Source organism: Maylandia zebra, linkage group LG7 (genome assembly GCF_041146795.1).
Source record: "Maylandia zebra isolate NMK-2024a linkage group LG7, Mzebra_GT3a, whole genome shotgun sequence".
Taxonomy (NCBI): Eukaryota; Metazoa; Chordata; class Actinopteri; order Cichliformes; family Cichlidae; genus Maylandia; species Maylandia zebra.
This window is the reverse complement of record NC_135173.1, coordinates 45,276,405-45,297,137: the sequence shown is the minus strand read 5'-3', so window position 1 is coordinate 45,297,137 and position 20,733 is coordinate 45,276,405. Positions and strand designations below refer to the sequence as shown.

Genomic DNA, 20,733 nt, shown 5'->3' with positions numbered 1-20,733 from the left:
TGAAAATCAGCTGACCGGCTGCTCTGGATTGTTACATAATGCATTTTCCCCTGTCTTTTGTTATAGAGAGCCACATCTCACCCGAAAAGCATATCGCTGAAAATGTGTTGTAATATGGTTTAACCTATCGCAACGATATACATGAACTTGCCATTTTATTAGGCACACTGAATAAACGGCTTGTTAGCACAAAAGTCAGCCAATCACGTGGCAGCAGCCCAACGCATTTAGGCACGTAGACATGATTAAGATGATCTGCTGATGTTCAAAGTGAGCAGAGCAGAGTGATGTAAGTGACTTTGAACGTGGCATGGTTGTTGGTTCCAGACAGGCTGGTCTGAGTATTTCAGAAAGTGCTGATCTGCTGGGATTTTCCCACACAACCATCTCTAGGGTTTACAGAGAACAGTCCAAAAAAGACTAAATATCTAGCAGTTCCCCGCCACTATAACTCAAATAATCACTTTAGAATCAAGGTATGCAGAAGAGCACCTCTGAACACACTGCGTGCCACTCCTGTCAACTAAGAACAGGAAACTGAGGCTATACAGTTCACACTAACCACAAAAATTCACCAAAATTGGACAGCAAAATGTTGCCACCCTGACGAGTCTTCATTTCTTCTGCAACATTCATATGGTAGGGTTAGAGGTTTATGTAAATAACATGAACGCGTGCATCAATGCATCCGTGCATCCTGCCTGTATCATTACTTCAAGCTGGTGGTGGTGATGTGATGGTGTTGGTAATATTTTCTTGGACCACGTTGGGCACCGTAGTAAAAATCAGGCATATTTAAAAAACACCACAGCCTTTTTGAGTAATGCTGCTGACTCCATCCCTTTATGATCACAGTATATCCATCTTCTGATGGCTTCTTCCAATAAGGTGGATGTGCAGTCAACAAGCCGTGTGATGCTATCGTGTCAGTATGGACCAAAATCATGAGGAGTGTTTCCAGCAGCTTGTGAATCTATGCCAGAAAGAATTAATGGGGGTCCAACCCAGTACTAGCAAGCTGTACCCTAATAAAGTGGTTGTGATTATATGTTCTGGTTTTGTAGTTTATTATAAATCCTTTCAGTAACTTATATATGCATGTATGTATATGTCCACATTTCAGCTGTAGGTGTTTTCCCACTGAAGCACAGCAGTAAAGTCCATCTGCCTCTTTTACTTCCCCAGTCCCACTGACTTCCATACATGGAAAAATTGGGCATTTTCTTTTTTTTTCTTTCTTTATTTCTTTTTTCTTTTTTTTACAAGGATTAAGAATCACTTCAGGCAGCTCACTTCCTCCGCTTCAAAGCTCATGGAGCCACTCAGAAAAGAAACCTTATTTTGATCTTTTCCACTTTTTCAGTCTTGCAGTCCTGAGCAAATGAGTATAGTTTTGTCCTCTGAAGTGACAGTAGATAAAAGATAATTGATATTTTTAATTCATTTTTGTTTTTTATTCGAGTGTCCCTAATAAAATTGCATGTAATATACAGGTAGTTTTGAAGGCACATATTTCAGGTGTGGATTTGGGGATCTCGCTGAGTCATAACAAGCGATTCATAAGATGACTTTCTTTTAATATATATATGCTATGATACTAGTAGCTGTCTTCTCTCCACTGTGACAAGCCAAAATCTGTTTAGGCTTAACAAGTGCACACATTTATCGGGTTACGTGGTGATACTGAACATTACACACATCTACTACACACTTGAGAGGAGTTTATTCATTCAAAATGAACGGAAACATTTGCAGAGGTGCCTGTAGTGTACAAATTTCTGATAAAAATCTCTGACACGGGGCAAAAGAAGGAAAGGAAAGTTATCTTTAAAATGATTTATTGCACATCATAGTGGTGTGAACAAATCAGACGTAACATAAATCTGAGTCTGCCGTTCTGCCAGCTGAATCAGTCGCACAGTGACTTTCCAGAGGTCACATTTGTGACAGAACTTAAACAGCGTCACACGCTGCCAAACTCAGTGTCTGAATACTCGAACATCTCCGGTCTGCGAAAGAATTTATTTCCACACTGATGAGGCGAGTGGACCAGTTTCTCTGCAGCAAACAATGTTTGTGTCAGCAATGTGTAAATCTTAACTGTGGTAAATATGCTTATTTGTTTTCTTGCCAAAAGCTAGGTGAGGATATCAAAGCCACTCTCGTGCCTGTACGATGAATGTGAAGCTAGGGTGCAGTTAGCTTAGCTTAGCATAAACACTTGTAGCAAAACAGCTTGCCCAGCTCTGCTTACTTTAAAAAAAATTAACCCAAAAAACCTCAAAAATACTCATAGTATTAAAAACAATCAACTTCCATTAAATACAATGTGTGTACATGTATGTTTTTGTGATTCAAAGAACATTCATTCACAAAATATTGCTTCCTGGACCAACTCTCATGTATAAAACACATGATACCTTTGATGAAGCACTGGGTTTTCTGCTGTTCAAACTCGTGACAGTTTAAAGACAAAGGTTACAATTTTCATTGGTAATTTGAAATGTTTGACCAAATTATCTGATTTGAAGAGCAAAACTTCTTTAAAAAAAAGAAATGAATGCTAACTCCATTAGCCAAAGCTGTGCTCATTTACACCAAAAAATTTCACTTTTTAAACTTAAAAAAACAAAGTCACAGTTCATGTCATGGCAGGTGTGGGCCACGAGTGGGTGATCACCAGATGAAAAGACACAGTGAAAAGCCCTTTTTTAGGTTCCCGTTCGGAGCTGGGATCCTCCAGTATTTCAGTTTTTAGTTATCAGTGGTTGTCATGATTGGGGCGTGGAGGGGGCCGCGATGGAGGTGGTGCTCTACACGGAGGTGGACCCTGAGGTGGAGGCGGCAGAGAGCCGGTAGGAGACGGAGGAGCAGAGAGAGAGCTGTTGCTGGTTGAGGGCAGGGCTCTGTTTGGAGGTGGCGTGTACATGGGCGAGCTGGAGGAGGATGGCGGAGGAGTGGATGGCAGAGGAGGAAGGGTTGAAGTTGGAGAGGGGGGCAAGTGGGAGAGCTCGTTGCCCTCCGACAGACGGCGCTGGTAGCTGTGGGGCAAAGTGTAGACAGGTGTGGCGGGGTGTTTGTAGATGGGGTAGCGAGGAGCAGGATAGGATTTACTCCGGGTGAAGTTTATGCACCTGCCCTGTAATTAGAGCACAGGAAGTGTTCACGGCTCAATACAGAAGTTTGCTTTTGTTAAGTACTTCAACTGTACAGTGAGAGACATGAAGAAAAAGGGCAATTAAGACAAGAAAAGTCCAACATCTCCTGTGGCACAGCAGTTAGCAGGTTTGGAGAGATACAGCTCTCAGATGGAAAGAGAAAATTCCACCATTACTTTGTGCTGTGGAAGAAAACAGCATTCCTGACAGGCCAGCCGTGCTGATGCTGGGAGTTTAGGAAGGCAGGCAACATCTACTCTTAATGATTTCTGCAGATGATGAAAGCAATGCTCCAGACAATGCTGCAGTTGTTTTCACTTTTGTCTACTCGCTGTGCCACTTGAGGGTTTCCTTGAAGTAAATACTCCTGGGATTTGAAGCGGCTTTGACTTAAAAATGTTTAGTTTATTGGATAAGTGAAGTTAATGTCATGCAGATAAGATTCAAGGTTATTTTCCATCCACTCCACTTTTCTTTTTTTCCTTGTTTGATCCTGAACTTCAAACATTCCTATTTTCCAAAGATAATAAATTCAGACTCTTAAATGTCTTCCTGCCACAAGCTGAAATAGCTGGTTCGCAATCCTTTTATTATTTCAATGTGTGCTCATCTTACAAGCGTGAAATATCCAGTTGTGTTACCTTGCAGAGGAGGTTAAAATGTTACCTTTTATTTTCTCATGCCTCACCTTGTCTCCGGGATAAGGTCGCATTACAGACACTCTGTCGTAGCCTTTTCTCAGAAATACACACAGAGCATCCAGTTTGCCCTAAAGGAGGACGAATAAAAAAAACAAAACAGCATAAATAAATAAAAATACCAACAATCCCTTATCCACAGTTAATTGCCAGCCTGGCTCTGGAGCACTTTTGCTCCAGATGTATCTCAGGAGGCTTTAATATGACAAAGAGACAGATAAACAAAGAATGTATTTTGTTTGAAATAACACCCGCGCAACAAATTCCATATTCAGGGGTTAGCTCAGTGCATGTCTGGTTCCTATTACCATCCATCCAGCTGACTAATATGTGAGGAAACCAATTGTATTAACTGTTTCCTGGTCATACATAAAGTCTTTTTTTTCTGTGTTGGAAGACATATGTAAGGAAGGGTCCTACATGTCAAAGAAGAGCATCTGGAAACACTATTATCTATATATTACATATGTGAGCCATGCCTTAGAATACATTTTATGGCAGTAATACATTTCTGTGTCATGGCCATGAGATTTAAAACTCTAGGAAAAGCCAGCAAGTAGAGCTGAGATGAAATTTTTTTTCAAAACAGGAAAGCTACAGTAATACTTTGGATTTATTTAACCCTTATTTAACCAGAAAGTGTAACTCTTGATATTAAGAATCTCTGTCGGGAGAGTGTATTAGACCAAAATAGCACGTTTTATTTATGGCAAGCAAGTCTACTGTAGAACACAGTGCACAGAAGGGCCATGAACAAACTGCCAAACAGATGGACATGAAAAGTGAAATACTGGAGCACCTTGATGGGCGAGTACCACTTGTGGGGTTGGGAAGATTTGTGTGAGTTGTAGTAATGCCGCAGTGGAGCAGGATCGTACTCCTGCGCGGGCATCACAACGCGAGCGTTTTTAGCCTTTTCCAGTTTGGCTCCTTCTTCAGTCGATCCTTTATCTCCCCATCGAACCTGAAAAGAAAGAAAAGCTTTGTGTTTCAGACAGCCACGTTAGTATGGAGCCTCCAGTGGTCTCCAACGGTGGTAAAAAAGCTCCACAACTCAGACAGAGAATGGATGAAGGGGTGATAGAAGATAAATAAGGATTTTGTCATCAGTCATGCAAAGCTTCTCTAGTAGAGTCCAAGAGGAAAAATATGAAGCCAGAAAAAAGTGAAAAGTTGGACCAAAGTTGTGATTCTGGAGAACTGACAAGATCTGAGCCAATAAAATCACATCCAGTGGGTTCTAGTTTTACCACTGCCTCTGCACGTGTGTCAGGGTGCCTGAATGTGACTGCTGTAAATGAGGTTTGTGTTTGACACAATGTGCCGCATTTCCTTTTACTCAAAGAAACAAAAAAATCTCTTTCCTTGTACGTTAACATGTTTTGAAGCATTCCTGTGTGGGTTTTAATTAAAGCCAGTCCACTGAAGTCCACAAGATCTCAAAACACACACACACAAAAGTAGCTCCTTTGGCTCTGACTTGAATTGTTTCAATTTGCGTTTTACATTTAGGTTTTATTTCTAAACCTTCAAGAGGATATAGAGCATTAAGTCTCAAACCATATTCACTAAGAAATCTTAAGATTCAACAAGAGCCCGACTGGGTTTTTCTCTAACGCAAATATCTCGATTCTCAGAGTCACCAATAAAGCTAAAAAAGGAACCCGGCACAGTAAGAGTGAAAGCATTTCTGTCAAAGCAGCCTTGAAAGTTCATTACTCAAATTCACTCCCTTTCAGCTGCACCAGACAAGCCACCAAGGCTTTAACTTGGCAGAAAAGGCACATAAATGAAGCTGTGCATACTTTCCGTAGCTGGTTTTGGAAGTGTTCACAGCAAAGACTCTTCAGACTTCACAACCAGTCTGTTAAAAAAAAAAACCAAAACTTCACACTGACTGGGTGACAACTGTCTCCTTGACCTTATCCTCCCAAACCACGCACACATCTGGTCCTCTCTGGTCTGAAGATTCTGTTGTCTTCCTCCTCCTCCTCTCGCATTTCAGCGTACACTGGGAACAGCTTGCTTGCTCTTATCTCAACACCATGAACCAAACTGCTCCACTCTTTGGAGCACTTATGCCGACTTCACAGTTTATTGTGCACAGGGCCTCATCTTAACTCTTTCTGTTTCTCAGAGCTAATTACGACAACAAAGTGACTCAGTGCCGTCCAGCACAGAGTCGCATACTCATCTCTTTCAAAGGCTGACTTGCTTCCTGTTTTCTTGTGTATGCTTGCTGTACTACTGTTTGATCTCATTCCCGTCTTTGAGCATTTACTTTCAGCTGAATGCCAGAGTGAAGCTTGCCACGTGTATATCAGTGAGGCTGAAACCAGTCAGCAGTAGAGCAGGGCGATATGACCAAAAATATTTATCACGATATACATTTGAAAATTTGCAATAACGATATAACTGACGATATAATTGAAAGTAGACAAAATACTTTACAACTCCCCAACGTGCAAAAAACAAACAAACATCAATGTATTTTCACTTAAACAAGCAGCTGTTTTTTGTGTGCATTAAAGTTATATAAAAATTTTACAGTGCAAATGCAAATTCCTTGCTGACAGTTAAACCAAAAGGCATTTCCAGTGGAAATTGGCCGACATATCCTCAGCATAACCATGTATAATATCCACAAAACTTAAAAAGAGGTTATACACACACAACATTATGTTGAAGCACAGTATGTATCACTCCGTGAGGCTCCTGCCTACGATGCTCCGACAATCCATCAAGCGGTGCGGCTTCGTAGCTTAGCAAAGTCGTACTAAAACATTTGACAAATTTTCGAGCGCCGTGTACAACATAAAATCGTTTCGAGGTCAGTAAACACAACCAGAATTCAAACATAAGGCACACAGGATTATAAGGGGCACTGTCGATTTTCAGAAAAATCAAAGGATTGATTTTAAGTGTGCCGTATTTTCCAAAAAACACGGTAATAACGACGGCCCACTAGCATGCGCTACCAAAAATAGTGCTTTGTTGTGTATCTGACGGACGAAAGCTAAACCAGTGCCACACCACTGAAGTTGCTGCATTTTTACAAACCAATTCTGGTTCATCGGTTTCATTCAACGATCCACTTTCGCTCTTCTCATTCTGCGTCGCCGCCATGTGCGTATGTAAACAAAGGCACTGCGCATGCGCGTTTTACCCATATTCTATAGCGATATTTCATTTTCTTATCGTTGCCCAACATTACACCGGTATTACCGTGAACGGTATGATATGGCCCAGCCCTAGTCAGCAGCACCAAATAAAATGCACAATCACATTAGAACATTTTAATTTCATTTTCACTTGTGTAAGATTCAACAAGAGCCCGATGTTTTTAGGTTGCCAAGCAACTTAAAAACTCAAATAGCATGCAATCTAGCACACAAGCAGACTGGTAACTATATAAGTATATAGTCACAGGGTTTTTGACCGACATAGTAGTATTAGTTGTAATAGTCGCCCGAGTGCTTTCATATTTTCATGTTCTCATGCCCCTCTGTGTTGCCTTGTTAAGTCTTAGTATTCTTGTCTGGGTTTTTTTTGGTCCTGTTTTACTTTCAACGTGAGTTTTTTTTGTTTTCTGTGTTAATTTTGCTTCCTGTATGACTTCCTGTTTCCCTCTTTGTTTCCACCTCATTCTCCTCCTGCGTCTAAACCCCAGTCAGCCCTTCGTTTATGTGTGCATCTACATATTGCCCTCATACTGTGAAGAAACAATATCTTTCCATCATCTTCTGTTTGCTTACCCTAATGTCGGCACTCAGGATGAGCGGTCACAGGAAGCTGATTATCAGCTTGTTAATTTAACCAAATGGTACACATTAAAGGAGCATCTGACTAATCACAAACAGTGTAGTGTACAGCGTGACAAGCAGCTGATTTTACCAGTGAAAATGAAACTATAATATTAGAAAAATATGACGATGTTAAACATACAATACAGACAGTTCAAGTTTCAATTCTTTCAGCTGCAGCCCCGTTTATGCTAAATGATGACAGTTTGACTTAAAATCCACAAATGCAAACAGATGTCCTGTATTATATAATAATGCTTATAAACAGAAACAATTCTTTGCAACCAACAAGGAAAGTCAATGAGTCAGATTTGAAACTTTAAATGCTACTGAAAAACAGAGGGTGTGAGGGCTCTTCCAGGAATACTGATGCTATTTTCCAGAGAACTGATTGGTCAGTAGGTCGTGACTTCATGGTGCTTCTACAGTAGAAGTTACCATGGTGATACAACCCAATAAAGAAGTGATCTGTATTTGTAGTCCAGAAAACCCAGGGTTAACAATTACAGAGATAAGCCCAGATCCTGCTCCGCAGTACAGACCTCTGGCTGCACTCCTTAGATTCTTTAGTATTCCTCATATTCCTCTTTGTATCCTCCTTTTGGACTGTTTATTTTGGATTCTGGAATAAGCTACAATGAAACGGATCACCCCTCGTTAAACATTCGTTCTTCTGCTTCCCACACTTCCATGATAGAGTTTAATCGCATTAAATAAATAGAGTTTAATCCTGGAGATAATTCAGTTAAATAAAAGAAAACAAAGAAAATCACATTTTTTGGCTGGTTGATTAATTTAAACTGTACAGCCAAGAATTTGATTTCTATTAGCCAGCATGAGCAACTGGTCGATACTTGTTGTTAATGGGAAATATGCACGATAGTTATTATACATATGCAGTACTGATCTATTTACAGTTTGCTTTCTGGATTACCTCCATTCTCTTGATACCCCCGACTCCACGGCCTCCGTAGTATGACGCATCTACCGTGGGCCACCTCTTCTTTGGAAAACCATCTTCATCATCCTAAAGAAAAAAATAAGCATACGTTATTTCTAAGAAAGGGAAATTTAGGAAGGAACTTTAAAAAAAAAGAATAGAAAAAAGAAACACTCCACTTACAGAAATGTCCTCTATTACTGGTGGAGGTGCCTCATGGATGACCTGCAAACCAAAAAGACAGTGCCTGATTTTTGTTATCGCACCAAAGAGCAACAACCGGAATCATGTAATTGTGAAAATAAGCATCGCTAATTTAGTTGGGATGTAAGTTTTTCATGATCATACCACGGTGCAGCAGAGAGGCCAAAACCACCACAGCAGAGCGATGGTCAACAGGAGCAGCAGGATCAGAAGCGCGATGGCCACAAAGGTCCCGTTAGACTACAAACAAAAGGACATATTGAGGATATGTTGCTCATAGATACACTATTTATATTCATCCACTAATGAACTGCAGAACACTGTGGCAGTGGGTCGAGCGGTTTAACCTGCATAATGTGCGTGCGAGATGACAAATTTCTGTGACGTTATGTCATTATGTGCAAATTCTCCTTCTAAGTCAATAAAGTTCCTCACATACTTTTAGCCATGAGGTAATGTGTGGGGATTGTTTTTGTCCCCTCCTGGTTTCCATTATACTTACACAAGCTACTGCAGTGATTGTGACAGAGCTTGATATGAAGCTCAGGCCATTATTCATGCTGACGTGGAGAGTGGCAGACCTGTAGAAAAGGTAAGAGCGTAACTAGGACTCGGTTTGCATACTTAGTGCTCATAGATGTTTACTGCAATTATAAATAGCGATACAGATGAAAACACTTTCATGCTGTCAAGCTGTGTATACTGCTTACACTTTGATAAGAAGTAATGAAGCTCATTAAAGTTTCCTGCAGCAGCGATTACTTACGTTCCCTGTTTTTCCAGAACAGGAGCTGGGCACAAAAGGTAGGTATCTCTCACCACCAAAGGTCTTTTCACTGTGCAAAATGAAATAATGTGAAAATTTATATTTAGCACTGCACACAGCAAAGTAAACTACACATTACGTGAGTATCCATGATGAAAGAGAAAGCTGTGAGTGATGCAAAGGAAAAATTTACTTCACTTTCCTCTTGCAGTCCTGTAACTTTAGGAGATTCAAACCTCAAAATATCTTCTTTTTTTTTGAATTCCTGGACTTCCTGCTCTTATGGAAAATGAAGCAAATGAGAGAGGGCTGTGGTTTATTTACCCTGGCTGAGCGAGTGTCTGGAGTGTGCAAAGACAGTGCTCGTCTCTGATGAGATCCACATTCCCCTTTAGACATCTGAGATGCGTAAAGCGCTATACCAGCTGATTAAAAGGAGAGGAAGAGTGCGCTGATGGCTTTTCATGAGGGCGAGGATTTACATCGCCAACAAAGAGCTGCTGTCCCCCACCCATCGTACTCCCACGCTGGCCAAAGTAAATTTAGCACAATGAAGAAAATGCTGAGGGCAATCCCTAAATAATACATTCTGCTGATCATTTAAAGGATAATTGTTGGCTGAACCGATTCACACATTTTTCTTTCTGCAAACACCAACCACAAACTGTATATAAAAGATGGCTGTTACTCCCAGCTCTGGAAAGTGAAGTATTTGCAGAAGGTCCTTGACTCTGTATTAATCCTAATAACCAGACCCCTCTGGGTATCAGAGACCACTCTGACAACTCTCGACAGGTAAATGATTGTATTGCTCATTTGCCCCAGTAAACATTTTCCTAATAATTTTATCTCCTCAATCATCAATCACTAGTTTCAAAACATGCTAAATAAAAAATTAAGATAAAAAATGGTTCCAGTTTCCAATTTCTTCCCCCTGACTATTCAGCTGTAAGTGGTGGTGTAAAATTACAGAGCAGGGTCCCTGAGTGCTGAGGGGCAAAAAGCAGAAACATGCTATCCTGCAATAAAAGTATTTTACCTGCAAACTTTAAACAAACTCATTTTCTTCCTCTGTTTCCAATCTATATAAAGAGCAAAGCTAACTCCACTCTACGTTAAGAAGCTTATGTTTTAGTTCAATAAGGAGAATCTCTAATCCCTCATCTAGCTGCTTTCCTGGGTGCTTGACTGCTCGGCTATTCTTTACGTCAATTCCACTTTCTCACACTGTCAAACTCCATGCTGACATCATTGCTGTAGTCCAATCATTTTCTTTATATCTCGGTGCTCTTCTGTCCTTCTACCTTTTGGATCTCATTTGTGCATCTGCCTTCTCTCCATAACCACTTCAGCCTGGTCACTCAGACCTCCACCCAAGCCTCTGTCTTCATCACACCAGCATCTCAACTTCAGGAAATCCTGTTCTAATTGCAATGGATTCTGTTTATTGACTTCAATAAGCATGCTTAATACTGCCAAATGATCTCTCCTGATTGAAATAGTTAAATACATCAGAGTGTCTGACTTTCTGCAACAAAGTGTGTCTTTGAAAGAATATTTCAAAGTGAGAAACTATTCATTTAGGTATAGTTATAACCCAAAAAAGTGGATTTCTGAAAACATAGCATTGCTACATCCAGATGCAAGCATCAAGATATAGTTATAACCCTCATCACTTGTGTTTTCACAGCATTAATAAAGAAGTTATAGAAGGCATCTGTTTGAGTTTGTGCACACTGACTGGGTGGAGGTGGATTTCATTGTCCAAAGCAATGACTGAATATAAACAGAAGAGTTTTAGTCTTGTTGGGGCAGAGCTCCATAATTAGCTCACACGTGTAAGATATTATACACTTCAAAATATGATTTCGCAAAAGTTTTAGCAAATAGTTACAGGCACAAAGTAAGATCAGTAAGCCTATATTCACTCTAGTTTTGCTTTGTGTTTTGGTCTTTAGCAACTACTCATAGAAGTATTTGGCTCTGTAGCCTCATCACATTCACCAACTGGTTGCCAGTCTTGCCAGTCTGCTGTTTAGCCCTCAGCATGTATCACTGCCTCAGTAACATTAGTAATTAGTCAAAACAAATCAATGAGAGAGAAAGCTGCAATGAAGCTCTATGAAAAATGAGAGGGCTGGAGAGCTGGGTAACATAATGGTGTGATGGTTTAAATAAATAAAGTCTGCATGGGAGAGGTGAAATTACAGCTAAGAATGAATTAAAATGAAAAACTTTGCAAGTGCTACTTACTCAAAGTAACAGTGTCGTTGATCCAGAAGCTGCAGAGAACTTTCTGTACATCTCGGGCATGAAGGAAACCATTTCCACTCACCACCACCTGGAAGGATTCTGAAGTGGGATTAAATTGATCATTTAATCAACTTTTGTCTTTGTGGTAAATTTGGAATACTATAGAGTGAGTTTTAGGGAGGGAAGTGCTCTCAGTAGGACTACTGGTCCATACCGATGCTACAGTACTGTTATGTCATAGTATAATGTCATAATATCTGATATAGATGATGAAAACTTTTATGGGCCTAAGATGTACCTGTGTGCCAAGTTTGGTTGCTAAACTGTGATTTTAGTAATTGTCTGTGTATAATTTGGAGTATATATCAAAAGTAACGATCAAGTGTAAGTAGAAAGGTGTATGTATACATCAAGCTTTTGCATTTTGAGACAGTATTTTGAGTTCAAGTTTCTTCACCTCCTTCACAGATGCTGGAGGGCTCGACAGCTAGGATTTCAATACATGATCTCTTTAGGATCTGAAAGAGAAAATAATATCAGAAGCTTAACTTAGTGCAGGACCTTCCACTGATATAATGCGATCTTATTGTGTTTTAGTACCGAGTCTATGACGCCTTGCAGTGCTTGAAATCCATCATTCACAGGGAAGACGTGATCCTTGCTGTCAGCTATCGTTGAAAGCTGTGGAGAAAAATGTCTACATGGTTAAATTGTTCTTTAGCTGACTGATTAATTGATCTTCTAACTGTTAACCCTTTAAGACCTACCATAGAACCAAGTCCGCCAGTGCTTATATCATATCATAGTTGATATACATCAATACAACCATTATAGCCCAAATTTTAATAATATGTATGCAGTACATTTATAGTAATTACATAAATTGCAAAAAAGTGCAATAAACTACAAAACAATTGAAGATCGTTTTTGTTTTTTTTAACATATATTTCTAGTTTGAGAAATTTAAGAGGCTTATCCCTCAAAACTGTAAATACAAAAAAGTTGCACAAAATAGTTTCTCACCACAGGAAATTTATTTTGAGTGTCTTCATAGTTTTATTTTTGAAATACACCAATTTTTATATAATGCAGGAAAAACTAAAATAAATATTATACTGCAAATTTGCAAAAAAACAGCACATGCATCAAAGTAAACTATTTCCAGCAGTGCAATATGAGTCCTAAGCATCCCAGAAATGACACAGAAAGTCATAAAGTCAAACATAACTTTTAAAAACACCAGTACAGGCTCGCTAGGCCCTGATGGTAAAAAACTACATTTCCGCAAAATGGCGTCACTTCCAGCTTCGGGCAGGTCATGGTGGACATGCGATAGTTCGTGCTGATGGACGTAGGAAGTGTTACAAACAGCTGATTGGATCAGCAAAGCGTGTTTCTGGAATATTGTGTTTTTGTTCCTGCAAGTGCTTTTTATGAAGTTTTTGCAAAGCTATATGTGGAAGGAAACTGTGACCGAGGACAAGCTGATGGCATAAGATGTAAGTACAACTCCTCCGGTTTCATATGCAAAAAAAATTATTGCGCTAGCTCACGTGGTTGCAGTGCTACTGGGATTTAAAAATAGTTAAGCAAAACAGAGCGCGCCCGCTCCGACCGGCTTTAAAGGGTTAACTGTTAGATTTACCTGGGTTTCATTAAAGTCTTTTACTCCCACACAGTACACAGTGGCACCCAGTTGCCGTGCTCTGCCAGCCTGAGAGAAAGTGAGACATTAAACAGAATAAACAAGCTACAGTGAAATGGTGAACGCTCACTGAATCACATTAGAATTTGGTTGGGCTGAAACTTAAAAGCTCCATCAGCTATATTGTAGTTATTCTCATGTCACTGACAACTGCTGGGAACATCTGGAAGTAATGCACAAGAGGTTTCTGTTATCGACAGTATATGAAAGATGTACATAGCCACTGTGACATCACCCGTGGCTATTGCTGCAGGGAGTGCAGAATTATTAGGCGAATGAGTATTTTGTCCACATCATCCTCTTCATGCATGTTGTCTTACTCCAAGCTGTATAGGCTCGAAAGCCTACTAACAATTAAGCATATTAGGTGATGTGCATCTCTGTAATGAGAAGGGGTGTGGTCTAATGACATCAACACCCTATATCAGGTGTGCATAATTATTAGGCAACGTCCTTTCCTTTGGCAAAATGGGTCAAAAGAAGGACTTGACAGGCTCAGAAAAGTCAAAAATAGTGAGATATCTTGCAGAGGGATGCAGCAGTCTCAAAATTGCAAAGCTTCTGAAGCGTGATCATCGAACAATCAAGCGTTTCATTCAAAACAGTCAACAGGGTCGCAAGAAGCGTGTGGAAAAACCAAGGCGCAAAATAACTGCCCATGAACTGAGAAAAGTCAAGCGTGCAGCTGCCAAGATGCCACTTGCCACCAGTTTGGCCATATTTCAGAGCTGCAACATCACTGGAGTGCCCAAAAGCACAAGGTGTGCAATACTCAGAGACATGGCCAAGGTAAGAAAGGCTGAAAGACGACCACCACTGAACAAGACACACAAGCTGAAACGTCAAGACTGGGCCAAGAAATATCTCAAGACTGGTTTTTCTAAGGTTTTATGGACTGATGAAATGAGAGTGAGTCTTGATGGGCCAGATGGATGGGCCTGTGGCTGGATTGGTAAAGGGCAGAGAGCTCCAGTCCGACTCAGACGCGAGCAAGGTGGAGGTGGAGTACTGGTTTGGGCTGGTATCATCAAAGATGAGCTTGTGGGGCCTTTTCGGGTTGAGGATGGAGTCAAGCTCAACTCCCAGTCCTACTGCCAGTTTCTGGAAGACACCTTCTTCAAGCAGTGGTACAGGAAGACGTCTGCATCCTTCAAGAAAAACATGATTTTCATGCAGGACAATGCTCCATCACACGCGTCCAAGTACTCCACAGCGTGGCTGGCAAGAAAGGGTATAAAAGAAGAAAAACTAATGACATGGCCTCCTTGTCACCTGATCTGAACCCCATTGAGAACCTGTGGTCCATCATCAAATGTGAGATTTACAAGGAGGGAAAACAGTACACCTCTCTGAACAGTGTCTGGGAGGCTGTGGTTGCTGCTGCACGCAATGTTGATGGTGAACAGATCAAGACACTGACAGAATCCATGGATGGCAGGCTTTTGAGTGTCCTTGCAAAGAAAGGTGGCTATATTGGTCGCTGATTTGTTTTTGTTTTGTTTTTGAATGTCAGAGATGTATATTTGTGAATGTGGAGATGTTATATTGGTTTCACTGGTAAAAATAAATAATTGAAATGGGTATATATTTGTTTTTTGTTGAGTTGCCTAATAATTATGCACAGTAATAGTCCCCTGCACACACAGATATCCCCCTAAAATAGCTAAAACTACAAACTACTTCCAAAAACATTCAGCTTTGATATTAATGAGTTTTTTGGGTTCATTGAGAACATGGTTGTTGTTCAATAATAAAATTATTCCTCAAAAATACAACTTGCCTAATAATTCTGCACTCCCTGTACAGTAGTTCAGCATGCATTCACACTTTAGGTTCTCTAATGTTCTAATAGTGTTTTGAGCAATATAGTGAGAAGAAAATACGCAGTACGCTGTATTTACATTATCTTATGCTTTGTACTAAAACAGGCTTTAAATTTCTATTTAAGTTAATAGTTGTTCATAAACTTCTTAATTAAGTGTTAGTAAGTTTCTTTTCACACGGATTCTTCTACCTCTCTTTGAGCCAGGTCAAACTGATTTTCTCTCAGTTCACCGTCCGTCAGGGCAATGATGACACTGGCTGTCCGGTAACCTACAGCACAGAAGGAAGCGCTGTTAAAACGCTAAAAGGAAAAAAAAATCTTTGAGAGCACAATCTCTAAGTATTTTGAACATATTTGTGATGTGAAGAGCAGCTGTGTTTCTATTGTTTCCTTATAGAGTGATTCTAACGTGTCTGAATTAGGAGTGAAATTCATTTTAATGTTTGGGTCAAAGACTTTACTATGATTAAGTGTTAAAAAAAAGAAAAGAAAGAAAAAATCTACTTACCATCTCCAGTCCCGTAGTATATTTGCTCGCTGGCCTGAGAGGGAAGTTTTGAGGCGTCAGTGGCTATAAACTTTAAAAAGGCCTCATTTAAAGGCTCAGATGCCATACTGTTGGGTAGGGTCAGTTTTTCATTGACTTTACAGATGACTTACCCTTTGAAATCCTCTGTGCATGAAGGTGTCTCCGCCTGGCTGCACCATACGTAACTCCTCCAGTCCCGCCCGAATCTGATCTCTTATTATTGACACGTGAAAAAGGACAAAAACTACTGATCAGAAGGGGATGATACAACAAAAATAAAAAGAATTATTAAATTTAGGTGTGTTAGTATATGTGCCACCTGTCTTCTGTTAGAGGCATGAGAATCCTTCCTTCTGTTGAAAATACAATAAAAGACATCCGCAGCTGAGGACTGGGAAAACAAAAACACCGGAGATGATTGTTACATGTTTTTATGTTCTCTTCCCCCCCTTTACTCTTATAGTGCCACGGCTTGTGCGTAACTGTACCTGATAAACTTGTGAGCCAGATGATCGACAAAGTAATAGATCTCATTCCAGTAATGCTGCACACTGCCAGACCTGAAACAAAGATTCAGCGGTTTCAGTGACACACAGGAGCTTTGGCACAAAAAAGTCAATTCACAATTGACTGAAAAAGACATGCAACACAATTGACTAAGAAAGAACTTAGAAATACTCTAATAGTGAACAACTTAATGCTGTTATACTGTTGTTTAGCTTCTTCGCTTCCAGAATTAGGAAGAATAAAAAGGGAGTCATCAAAACAGACAAGAAAAGCGTGACATTAAAAGCTGAAAGACAGAAACACTGAATATCTGTGAAATTGTGGAAACTGCCTTTAAAGTCTAGATCTCCTTATAACCCTGTAATGTGATGTAATTAAAGATTGTTTTTGCACTGCATACAATATAATGGCAGAAAGAAGGACTGGAGTCTATTCTCACTGACAGTGAGCAGCAGTGATGGAGAACACTGTGGACACTTATTAAAGGAGTTTTAGTTAAAGAGTATTCTTATTGTGATTATCGGCTATCACCTGAATCTTTTTGTGTAAAAATATTTTAGAAAAAAGAGGAAATTACTGGTGTTGAGTGCTTTAAAAGAAGGTGACTGGACTTCTTTTTGGCTCGTGAAGATGTTTTTAACTTTTCATCCACAAGGCTTCTTCAGTTCTAAAACAGCTGTCTAAGAGTCCAGGTATTTAACCTGTAGTGGGGACAGTCCGTTGTCCGCTTGTCCCCTGTCCACTCAACTGAGCTTTAGCTGTTGTGGACACCAAATTATGGAATCAGTGTGAACAACTGATATTTTTAAACAGCTTCTAGAATCATAAATATTCTCCAAGACATTTTAAGTTTAGTACCAGAGGTCTTGCCAGTTTCAATCATTTTTTAACCTCCTTATTTTTTTATTCATTTTTTTCCATTTTATTTCTTATACATTTTATTGTCTATTTATTTCCATTTTGTATGTCTTGCTGTTATTTATTTTCCTTTTAGTATATGTTTGTTTTAGTTTTTTATTGCTTTTTTTTTTTTTTTTTTTTAACTAGAAAGCACTTTGTTCAGCTATGTTGTTATGCTAAATAAGGTTGGATGGGACTGGTATGCTATTCTTGGTATATTATTCATAAAAAAAATCTCACTTTTTTATGTGACTTTATTGCCCACTTTTACTCCAAGCCAAAGTTATAGTTCCACTTGATCCTTACATGGCTTCCTCCTGGGTCCAGGTTTTGCAACAGGTGCAGACCAACACAAACAACCAGCTGATTTCTCTAAGTGGAAGGCTGTAATTAAAGAGACTCGTGGAGCAAATATGCACAACTTCTTGTGGCCCCTTTCTCTCTCTGCACTCTCCCTTCACCTCCTCCCTTATGTTTTCATTTATCCTGTGATGTGAGTCGCAGTGCAGAGACAGCCAAACACTCGGGATCTTTGGAACATCTGGCTCTAATGGAGAAAGGGTTCTGCAGACCGAAGCGCAGAGAGATGAAATTGGGTCTGGATGTGGGCAGCGCCTGTCAGCGAAGAGCGGCCGCTTTTGGAAAACAGGAATCCCTGCAGGGCAGTTTATCATCCGCTGATGAATGCATGAAGATGTCACCGTGTAAACATACTTCATGTCAGTTCTTACAACTTTGAGGTGATTTGCAAAAAGAAAACGATATGCGTGTTTTTGATTTATGTATGCACGGCTCTTTTAAGAGAGAATTTATGAAACAGCACACTGATGTGACTTGACCTGTTCAACAGTGTCATGTTAGCCTCATGACATTTAATTGAACCCTTATGTGAGCTTATGGCATTTGAGTCTCTTATAACCCGCGACTGTTTCCTTGAATAAAATGGGACGATACCGCAATAGCAGCTGAGAACAATAAGTATTCTAAGATAAGTACTATAATATCACTTAAGCCATTTAAGACAAAAAACAACATTTTTTATATGAATAGAAATATTTTGGGGTTTCACATTGTACAAAATAACACATTTAAAGGCTTTATTTTAGACTCCAAAACTCCAATTGGTGTTTTTCACCATGTTGGCCTTTATATACAGCATTTCTAATCTTATTAACCACTGAATGCTCTTTACCCTGCAACCCACACTCATTCATTCACAGATATTCATATAGTGCTTTTTCTTCAATGCATACGTCAAACATACTGACACAGATTGTGGCAACAGGGGCCACTTTACCTTCTAAGCTGTTTGCACAGTGATTCAAAGCTACTGATCACCTAGAAAATCAGTTGATAACTCATTCAGTTTTAAGTTGATGGTGTAGGTCACAGCAGCAATGAGTTTGTATCTCACAATGCAAATGCAATATCATGACTTGGAGTTTTGAACTGTTGTGGCAGGTACATCGTTAGGAAATTAGCAAATCTGATGACTGAGTCTGTTCTTTTTAAATCAGGCTTCTACTGGTGTGATCAGAAATTCTCAAGCTGGTGACATTTCAAAATTAAAAATGCATTATATGCATGTCACTTACGGTCACATTCGATTCAGTTTCTATTTGGAATCCAGACCCTACCTTCAGCTTTATAAAGGCCTTAATATTTCAGTAGGCTAAAACATGCTAGTTACATCATATTAGCATATTTTTGTCAGGCAATTAGCAGCCCATCATTGCCACTGGATGACAGCTTGAATGATGCGTGCACCTGTGCCTTCAAAAAGCACCGATGAGTCACACAGATCTCTTCTGTGATCAAGTAAAAATAAAAGCACTCACTTGTCCAAAACAAAGTAGAGGTCAAATCCTCCATAGCACGATGACCCGGCTTGTCTCCTCTCAAATAGCTGAGCTGTGCTGCCAGCCGCCAGGACTGCCACCAGTACACCCAGTTCCACACAAAGCACGACCCGCCTGCACCAGCACTGGGGCATCACTCCAAATTTAGGAGAGCAATCAGCCTGGGAGATGGTAAACATAAATATTGTCTCAGGATGAAGGATTTTTCTTTTCCTGGTGGCTCCTCTCCTTACAGTGCTCTGGAGGTTTCAGCCATACAGACTGAGGGATGAAGAGAGCTCTCCTCCTGATCAGGGTCCCATCTCCTCAGGAGCAGATGTGTGGTGGCAGAGGAGGAGTGAGGCTTGTGGGACTGAGTCTTTGACTCCCACTCACATCACACTTGTAGAAAACTTTGCTAAGAGTTTGCACAACAAAACAAAACTCTCACGCATAGGTGCTTCCTCTCTTCTCAGAGTGTTTCTCTGAATGACTCCACAGCTTTGTCCAGGTATTTGTTTTCACTCATACTTTTCCTTGTTTTGTTTTTTCTTCTTTTTTTCCTTGACTTCTTTTGGTAGTTCACTTGAATCTACAACTTAGCCATCAGTGCCACTCAGTGGTAAACATATGCACTGTGCAAAGCTGTTACTGCAAATAAACATTAAACACTTTTTTTCCACACTGCTTTTAATATTTTAGTGGAACTGAATGCCAGATGATTCACAAGATAAATACTATACAGGGTTAATATAAAGTGTCCACATGAAGGATTTTCTCTTTGAGGCTGAACCATTTCTTGGTTATGCTGCTATAGGCTGAGACTGCTGCAGGGAACCCTGCAATACACTGTGATGCACTGAGCACTCCTCCACTCACCTCTTTTCATTACTCATTTCCTTGCTCGAGGCTTCTTCCTGGTAAAAGGGAGTTTTTCCTTCCCACTGTCACAAACTGCTTGCTCACTAAGTGCCGCTTGTATAGTGTTGCTTTGATTTGGTCTATATAAATAAACCTCAGTGGAACTGAACTGAAATGAACTCTTTTAGCTGATTAACAATCAGTAAACCAAATGGTTAAAGAATAACACAGGATGAGTCACATGCTGTCTGATACTGTATGTTCCACTTCAGAAGCCAAATCAATTTAATGCTCCACACTCAACAATTAGCAGTCATTAACAATAAAAAACGAATTTTATATTTCTGTTATGTAGGAATTTCAAAAACATGATTGCTGGATTTTATTATATTTAGTAAGCTCTGGTTTATATCATTTCACATGCTTTCTTGAGTGTATTTCATCTCCCACCTTTCCACCAGGTGCCCTTGGTCTGATTTCCAGTCTCATCCCTCAGTCTTCTGGAGCAGGTGGATGCCTTTTCCAGCTGCTCCTAAGTGTCTTACAGGATTAATGTGCCAGATTATTATTATTATTACTATTATTATTATTATTATTATTATTATTATTATTATTATTATTATTATTTTATGTTAAATCACTCACGATAGAAGTCCCCTTCTATCAGTATCACTACAGTAAACCTTTCAGAAAGTTTCAAAACCTCATCACACATTACTTTCATAATTTCTTTTGATGGGAAATCT

General features: G+C 39.7%; 1 protein-coding gene across 1 annotated transcript; it reads right to left on the bottom strand.

The window, feature by feature from the left end:
• Positions 1–1,701: 1,701 nt before the first annotated feature.
• Positions 1,702–19,606, bottom strand: antxr1b (ANTXR cell adhesion molecule 1b). The gene is made up of 18 exons (XM_004538159.3): positions 19,127–19,606; positions 16,370–16,441; positions 16,201–16,272; positions 16,013–16,094; positions 15,861–15,894; positions 15,542–15,621; positions 13,468–13,536; positions 12,423–12,503; positions 12,280–12,340; positions 11,823–11,921; positions 9,570–9,639; positions 9,306–9,384; positions 8,948–9,043; positions 8,783–8,824; positions 8,594–8,686; positions 4,656–4,820; positions 3,847–3,927; positions 1,702–3,139 (listed from the first exon to the last, which is right to left on the bottom strand). Exons 1-18 carry the CDS (start codon positions 19,324–19,326, stop codon positions 2,762–2,764), a joined length of 1,854 nt encoding a protein of 617 aa, XP_004538216.1. The 5' UTR covers positions 19,327–19,606; the 3' UTR covers positions 1,702–2,761.
• Positions 19,607–20,733: the final 1,127 nt, after the last annotated feature.